General features: G+C 36.2%; 1 protein-coding gene across 1 annotated transcript; it reads left to right on the top strand.

Annotated features, from left to right (window-relative positions):
- The first annotated feature begins 461 nt into the window (after nucleotides 1-461).
- On the top strand, nucleotides 462-5,522 carry LOC137824446 (albumin-1-like). The gene is made up of 3 exons (XM_068630097.2): nucleotides 462-549; nucleotides 655-794; nucleotides 5,293-5,522. Exons 1-3 carry the CDS (start codon nucleotides 498-500, stop codon nucleotides 5,497-5,499), a joined length of 399 nt encoding a protein of 132 aa, XP_068486198.1. The 5' UTR covers nucleotides 462-497; the 3' UTR covers nucleotides 5,500-5,522.
- Nucleotides 5,523-8,803: the final 3,281 nt, after the last annotated feature.

Genomic DNA, 8,803 nt, shown 5'->3' with positions numbered 1-8,803 from the left:
TAATAATAAATTATATAAATTATATTCAATTACAAATAATTAAATACACAATTTTAAAAATAAATAACATAAAAAAGTAAATATAAGTTATGTTATTAAAATTTATGATGATTTTTTAAGAAAAAAATTAAAATTTATGAGTGATTTAATATATGTAAAAAATATTAATATTGTGTTAGTGATTTGTCAGTGATCTGAATTTGTAGTATTTTTTAAAAATATTAAAAAGTAAGTTTTATAAATTTATTTTTATCTTTAAAATAATTTAAAAAAATAAAATAAAATTTATTTTATTTTATAGATTTTAGTTAAGTAATTTTTTTGTATTATTCTCGGTTGGATAATAAAAATGTTACATTTTTTACATTTATATTATATTATTGATCTATTTTCTTTTAGTGACACAAGACAACAGTGGACTAATGGCTATAAATTGTTACAAGAAGAGGCTATAACACACCACAAAACTCAGAATAACACATCTGCAAAATCAAAGAATGGGTTATGCTAGGGTTGCTCCTTTGGCTCTCTTTTTGCTTGCCACTTCCAGTATGTAACTTCTGATTCTTCATAATTTATGTTTATTATATTTGAGATCTACACAAAATTATTATACATACTTTATTTCTTCTGACTTTGAAATTTCATTTTTAGTAATGTTTTCGACCAAGAACATAGAAGCTGCACACTGTGTAGGTGCTTGTTCAATGCTGGATGAGGCACCATGCGGGTCAAGTGATTGTAGCTGTTACCCTACTGTTGGACCATTTCTTGGTTTATGCAAGGGTCTGTTTGTATAAGTGCAATGCATGAAGCGTAAGTAAGAGAGAGAAAGAAAGAGAAAGTATTCTATATTGTTGCGTAAAACGTTTGTTACAGAGGGTATATAAGGATATATATTTAAGAGCTATAACTGTAACAGTTATACAGTTACAATATGGTTAACAGCCCCCCGTAAACTTAGGGTTGGATTATCCAAAACCATAAGTTTATCTCTAAAGGTAGTGAAACTTGCACCCGAAATGGGTTTTGTGAGAATATCAGCAACTTGGAATCTAGCTGGAATATGGGTGAGGCATGCACGTTGGTGTTGAATGTGGTCACGAACAAAATGGAGATCTAACTCAAAATGTTTCGTTTTTGAGTGTAAAATGGGATTTGCTGAGAGTAGGACAGCTCCAAGATTATCAGAGTAAACGTTGGGAACAGAGGTGAAGATGCGAAGCTCAGAGAGTAGGGATTGAAGCCAAATGATATCAGTAAGGACCGCTGCTATCCCACGATATTCAGCCTCTGTACTGCTTCGAGAAACAACCTTTTGTTTGTGAGATGACCATGAGACAATATTGGAACCAAAATAGACACAGTAACCAGTGGTAGATTTTCGATCATCAATATCATTTCCCCAGTCTGAATCACAAAACCCCATGAGATCGGTGTTGGTGCTACATTTGATGAGGAGACCATGATGCAGCGTGCCTTTGAGATATCGGAGAATCCGTTTGACAGCTTTCCAATGATGTTCCTGAGGGCTATGCATGAACTGCGAAACTTTGTTGACTGAATAAGTGAGTTCAGGCCGAGTGAAGAGAGCATATTGAAGCGCACCAACAACAGAGCGGAACATGCTGGGATCAGGAACAGCGGCAGTGGCGTCCTTGGGAAGCTTTAAGGATGATATCATAGGTGTTGGTTGGGGGTTAGAGTCCAACATATTTGTGCGGTGGAGTAAGTTTTGTATGTAGCGTCGTTGAGACAGATGTAAGTGACCAGAGGGAAGAGTAGAGACTTCTATACCCAGGAAATGATGGAGGGGACCAAGGTCTTTGAGAGCAAAGTGAGAACTGAGAGTGGTGATGAGGGACGTGATGGTAGTTGAGGAGGATCCAGTGATAATTATGTCATCGACATATATCAAAACAAACAATGTAGAAGAGTTAGTGAAGCGAACGAATAAGGAAGGGTCACTGATTGTTGAACGAAAACCAATATTGTTGAGAGTGTGACTTAGCTTCTGAAACCAAGCACGAGGTGCTTGTTTTAGCCCATATATTGCCTTGTGAAGCTTGCATACAAGCTTTGGATTTGTAGCGAGAAAACCCGGAGGTTGCTGCATGTACACATGTTCATGTAGGTCACCATTGAGAAAAGCATTGTTAATGTCGATTTGATGAATGGGCCAGTGAGACGAAACAGCATGAGCAAGCACAACCCGTATGGTAGTAGGTTTAACTACTGGGCTGAAGGTTGCAGAGTAATCTAGACCCTCAGATTGGCTGTACCCCTTCGCCACCAACCGGGCTTTGTGTCTCTGAAAGGAACCATCAGCATTGAACTTGTGTTTAAAAATCCATTTGCAGCCAACAAGGTTTGCACCCGGAGGTAGTGAAGTCAAAGTCCATGTGCCATTTGTGATAAGAGCACGATATTCATCATTCATTGCCTGAGTCCACTGGGGGGATGCGAAGGCTGCAGCTACAGTAGTAGGTTCAGGAGAACCAGAGTCTATGTGAGCAGAAAAAATTTTGGGTTTAACAATACCTGCTTTTGCTCTGGTTTTCATTGGGTGAATATTGTGAGTGGGTGAGCTATTACGTGTGATGGGAGCAGTGGAACAAGAAGAAGATTGTTGAAGATGCAGGGAGGAGGTCGGCAGAGATGCAGAAGTAGCGATGGTGGAGTGAGTGGGTGAAGATAAAACTGTTAGAGTAGGATGTATAGGAGGAGAAATAGAAGGAGTTGACAGAGCAGGTAAAAAACCATATTGAGGGTTAGAATATGGAAAAACATCTTCATTAAAAACCACATGCCTGGAAATAAAAGTTTTGCCAGAGGAAGACAGACAGATGTAACCTTTGTTGTGTAAGCTATAGCCAAGAAATAAATAGCATGCAGAACGAAAATCCAGTTTATGTTTGTTGTAGGGACGCATAAGAGGGTAGCAAGCACATCCAAAAGATCTAAATTTGGTATAGTCAGGTTTAGTGTTAAGCAAAAGTTCATACGGAGTTTGACCCTTTAAAACAATGGAAGGGAGAACATTGATTATATGGGTGGCAGTAATAAAAGCTTCAGCCCAAAATTTCACAGGGAGAGAAGCAGCAGCAAGCATAGATAACCCCATGTCAGTAATATGCCTATGTTTTCTTTCTATAGCACCGTTTTGTTCATGAGTGTGAGGGCATATGAAACGATGTTGTATACCATGTTTGAGTAAAAAGGTGTTAAAAACAACAAATTCTTTTGCATTATCTGTTTGGATGGTTTTTATTTTAAAACCAGTTTGATTTTCAGAGAAGAGTTTGAAGCGTTCAAAAGCAGCAAGAGCTTGAGATTTAGTATGCAAGAGATAAATCCATGTGTATTTTGAGTATGCATCGAGAAACGAAATGTAGTATGAGGCACCATTGTTAGCACAAACAGCAGAAGGTCCCCAAATATCAATATAGATCAATTCTAAAGGATGATGATACACAGTTGTAGATAAAGAGAAAGGCAATTGATGGGCTTTGCCCTTAACACAAGCATCACAGAAAAACGGTTTTGCATTACACGAAATGTCACAATGTTTGAGAATAGTTTTGATCACAGAAAAACTACAATGCCCAAGCCGATTATGCCAAAGATGAAGAGGAGGCTTTGCAGATTTGAAAGAAGTGTAGTTAGCAGAAAAAACAGTGGAGCGTAGGTCAGGGAAGATATAGAGATCATCTTTAAGAGTGCCTTGTAGAAGAATCTGTTTGGTTACCTGGTGTTTAACATAGCAAGAATGAGGATGAAATTCAAAAAATACATTGTTATCCCGAGCAAACTTGGAAACACTGAGCAAATTTTTAGTAATGTTAGGAACATGTAGGAGATCATGTAAAGAGAAAGAAGTACATGAGGTAGATGATATACATGAAGCAGAACCTATATGAGCAATTTTCATACCTGCACCATTACCTAGTTTGACGTTTGCATGGCCTTGATAGGGTTGTTGATTAGTGAACAGAGTATGATCGTTTGTGATATGGTGAGAAGCACCGCTATCTGGATACCATAACGGATCATCCAAAGAGGATGGTGAACCAAGAAGAGAGGAAGAGGGTTCATCATGTTGAGGTGTAGAGAAAGAAGAGGTGTTTGCGGAGAAGGATGGTGGTGTTGAACGATTAGACCAGTGCCAACAATTAATTGCAGTATGACCAAGTTTGGAGCATATTTGACAGCGCACAGGGTTGCGTTTCCATGACGAGGGATTGGAGTTCCAAGAAGTGTATTGTGAAGGCCGAGGTTTTCCACGATGAAAACGATTAGAGTTGTATGTAGAAGGTGGGCCACGACCACCACCGAAAGAGTTGGGAAACGTGGGGCGAAACTTGGAATGATTTGGAGAAACAACAGAGGCAGTGTTAGCTTGAAGAAAAGACGAGTGAGAAGTTTTATACCGGGTAAATCGATCTTCTTGAGCAAACAACAGGGCTTCAATCTCAGTGATAGTGTAGGGGTCAGTGCGAGAGGTGACGGCAGTGATAAAAGCATTGTATTCTTCAGGCAAGCCTTCAAGAATGATGTCGATGTGATCTGCAATGGAAACAGGGGCACCAATCGCGGCAAGCATGTTGACAGCGTTCTTGATATCATGAAGATATGAGGAAATAGATCTGTCATTCTTGGGAGTCTTTAACTGAAGCTTGAGTTTCTGAACTTTGGCCCGAGTATGAGAGGAAAATTGAGTTTCAAGGCAGCGCCAAATATCTGCAGTTGTATCAAGACCCACTACGTTGGTAAGAATGGGTGTAGACATTGATGCAAGAAGCCAAGCGATGATAAGTTGGTCTTGTTGTTGATAGCGTAAAGAGTCATCAGAAGGGGAAGAACTGTCTGCAGCGGAAGAAGCAGTTGTGGACGGGACATTGGTACCGTCAAGAAAATGACTCAGTTTGAGTCCTCGAATGGAAGCAAGAACCTGGTGTTTCCAAAGAAGGTAGTTATCTTCATCTAGTTTAAGCGTGATCGGTGTTGTAAACTGATGAATGGAGGTCATGGCCAGAGGAAGAGAGCGATGAGAAGACGTAGAAGATGACTCAGGAGTGGACGGTGAAGTAGCCATGACGGGAAAAAAAAACTTAAGATTTGCTCATGATACCATGTTTGTATAAGTGCAATGCATGAAGCGTAAGTAAGAGAGAGAAAGAAAGAGAAAGTATTCTATATTGTTGCGTAAAACGTTTGTTACAGAGGGTATATAAGGATATATATTTAAGAGCTATAACTGTAACAGTTATACAGTTACAATATGGTTAACAGGGTCCAACTCAACTTTCATCATCAGTGGCAAAGATGATAGATGAACATCCCAACTTATGTCAATCTCATGAAGAATGCATGAAGAAAGGAAGTGGAAACTTTTGTGCTCCTTATCCCAAACACTATATGGATTATGGTTGGTGCGTCAACTCTGATTCTGAAGAACTTAAAAGCTTCTTGGCCATGCCTAGAGCAATCTCCAAGTAATGTGTATGACTGTGAAAAGTGGTCATGTATGGTGATGCATGATGCATATGCTATAAATAAAATGACTGGTCATGCATGATGCATCTACTCCTATAAATAAAATGAGTGTTTCATCCTACTTGATTTGGTTGCTGAAGACTTTCTATCGTTCAAGTCAGACTCTAGTATTCAGTTTTTTTTTTTTATCAGCAAATAGCAATGAAATTAAATGGGACCACTTCAGAAGTGGTCCAACCCTTATACAACAAAATGATGCTCACAAAGTACATCTTCATCTACATATCAGCCAAAAAGACCTCTTACTCAGTATTTGAAGACTCCGGCACTCAGTATTTAGTATTTGATGATTGCGTCAGTGGTGCAGAAATATTAAAATACGATGGCTATTTTATATTTAAAATGGAAGTTTTATTGCCGCATTTGTTGTACACGTAGTCGTAAATACAAGAGATAAGAAGGCGGCTATTTAGCCGCATTCTTAAATGTCATTTATAAATGTAGCTATGGTATATAGCCGCATTCTTATTTAATTTTTTTTTAAAATTATAACTCTAAATCCTAAACCCTAAGGCAGCAACAAAGGAGGCAGCAGTGGTGACCTTCGCCAATACAAGAAAACAAACAAATAAGAGAAACGAAACAATATATAAACCAATGGTGAAAAAGAAAGAGAGCTCAAAATGAACTTACAATCACTAGTACAAAATATTAATATCATGACACTATACAAAGACGGTTAAACCAAAACCATCGCTGCAGCCCTAAGTTGCCACCGCACCCCTCTACCTACGCCACTTGCCTCGCGCCCCTGCAGCCACCACGTCCTGCGCCCTTGCAAACCGCACTAACGCGTTGTTGCGCCCCACTCCCCCGCATCCACCACGACTCAAGACACTTCCACCACGGCGCACCGCGATCCTGCGTGGACAACCGTGTCACGCCTCAAACCCCACTAGTGCTGCTTCGGAGCCTTGTGCAAGTGAAATTGCATTTGTAAATCACATTTACGAATGCATCTTTGGTAATAGCCGCATTTGTAAACCCTAAACCCTATCACCTGATTCAGAAGCATATACAAATGCGCTACCTGAAATAGTCGGACTTATAAATAGTATTTACAAATGCGACTACATAGCCGCATTTGTATCTCTTTGATTTACGAATGCGTGCTGATCAACTGCAGCTCTATAGCCGCATTTGTAAATGTAAAATAGCCGCCCTTGTTTAGCATTTTTGCGCTAGTGTACCTACGAAATTTTTTAATAGATAAATTAAGTTTTCTTGTAGTGTTTAGCCACCATCAATGGTTATTTCACTTAAATATTTTCTATTATTCTATTTCAGACAGTTAAGTAGTTTAATTGGTTGGTCATGTTAGTTAGACTTAAATAGTACTTGTATTTTAATCCTGATATTAAAGAGTTTATACCAATGTAAAAAATAAAGATTCAGAAGTTTAAATCAAGAGATTGGTGTGAGAAGATTGAGAGTTTATTGCTATAACCAAATCACATTTCTTAAGTTCTGTTTGTTCCTTTTCTTTTCGGATTTAGTTGAAAGTTTTCCTCAATGGTAGTTGCCTATTTTGGCGTATGATGAATGCATTGGCTTGCGTTGCTCCCTTTTAATCCACTTTTTAATGATTTCTATTACTAAGCTATTGTTGTTGACATAACTAGATATTTGTTGGAATTTATCTTGGTTTATGCAGTGAGGCACAATGACTTTTGTGGTTATTTTTTTCAAAAGGAATGAAAAACGAGAAAATATGTAGTGTAAATTGCACGATTAGTAGAAGAGTGATCTTATTTTTACACCTTACTCCACTTTACACTTACAACAAAATATTAATATTTATAATAAAAAAAATTTAAAATTTAAAAATGTTCTTAATGAAAATATAGGCAAAATATAAAATATTAAAATAATTTTTAAAAATTAAAAAAATTAAAAATGATTAAAATATTAATATTTAGTAGGATGTAGGATGTAGCAATGGGTGTAAAAAAATCATTTTCCTTAGTAGAATGATGAATTTGGTTATCCTTGATTTTCGTTTTGAATTGGTGAGAGTGTGTGGTAAGAAAAAACTTTGTAGGTTAAGTAGTATGACCTTTAACTTTTGGGCCCACCACCAAACCAGGATAATCTTATCAGCCAGCTTCTTTCTGCACCTCCATGATTTCTTTCCACATCTCCATAAAGTTTTAAAATACTAAACTTGTCATTCAGTAAAAAGATAAAATTAAAAATGTTTACTTTATTATTGGTTGATTGATGTGTCTAAAATTTCTAATATATAGTATCGATTAAAAATTGTTTATAAAACCGTCGAACTAATTTTAAGTTTTATTATTGTCTAGCTCGTAACTTTCGAATAAGTAATTAAATATAATTTTACTGTTTTTGTTTTTACGTAAAAAAGAGCGTTTTGTCATTTTTACTTTATATAAAGGTTAGACTCGTGAATCATATTTATAATATTTATATAAAGGTTAGACTATATTTATATAAAGGTTAGACTCGTGAACTATGTAGCACATACACTTACATGAACACTGATATGATATGTTCATGAACACAAAAATACGTATAATTTTTAAAATGATGTAGGACACGGGAACACAGATCTATATATTATATAATTATGAATTATATAAATTGACAATAAAGATTTATGTTCACAAGTATGTTCCAGATTATTTTTTGGAGCAAGATGTTTTTCATGACTGGTTCAAAAGGATTTATTTCTTATTTTTATAATCATAATAAAAATTTATACAATAAGTTGAGTTTTTAAAAAATTAATGTATTTTTCTTTTTTAAAATTGTGTTAGAAACGTACTAGAATTGTGAGAAATTCAACAAATATTTTTTTAATTGGACACTTCACGAATACGTGTCTTACAAGTGTCATACGAGTGTCGATGTCCGATACAAGTATCCGATACCGACACATCATTTAAGAGGAATGTCCAAGTTTCATAGCATGTGAATCATGTTTATCATTTTTTTATTTTTTTTATGAAAAAAACGTGATTATAATAAGTAATGGACAGTGAACCCTTTCACCCGTGAAATATGCCACCGACAACTCCCATTTATTCTCTCTCATGTTATACTTCACCGTGATATATATATTTTTTTTTTGGGTTTTCAATTTTTTTTCATTCTTATTTTTATTAAAACTATTATGAATAGAGTACCCTGTTAGGTACTGTATTTAATAAAGACTGTAGAATAACTCTTTATTTTGGTTATCATAATCTCTTACAATGTATAATAGTCTTTTATATAGCTTTAT

This window comes from Phaseolus vulgaris, chromosome 11 (assembly GCF_051622355.1).
Source record: "Phaseolus vulgaris cultivar YP4 chromosome 11, ASM5162235v1, whole genome shotgun sequence".
Lineage (NCBI taxonomy): Eukaryota > Viridiplantae > Streptophyta > Magnoliopsida > Fabales > Fabaceae > Phaseolus > Phaseolus vulgaris.
Note: the sequence above shows the minus strand (reverse complement) of the source record. Positions and strands in the feature narration are given on the sequence as shown.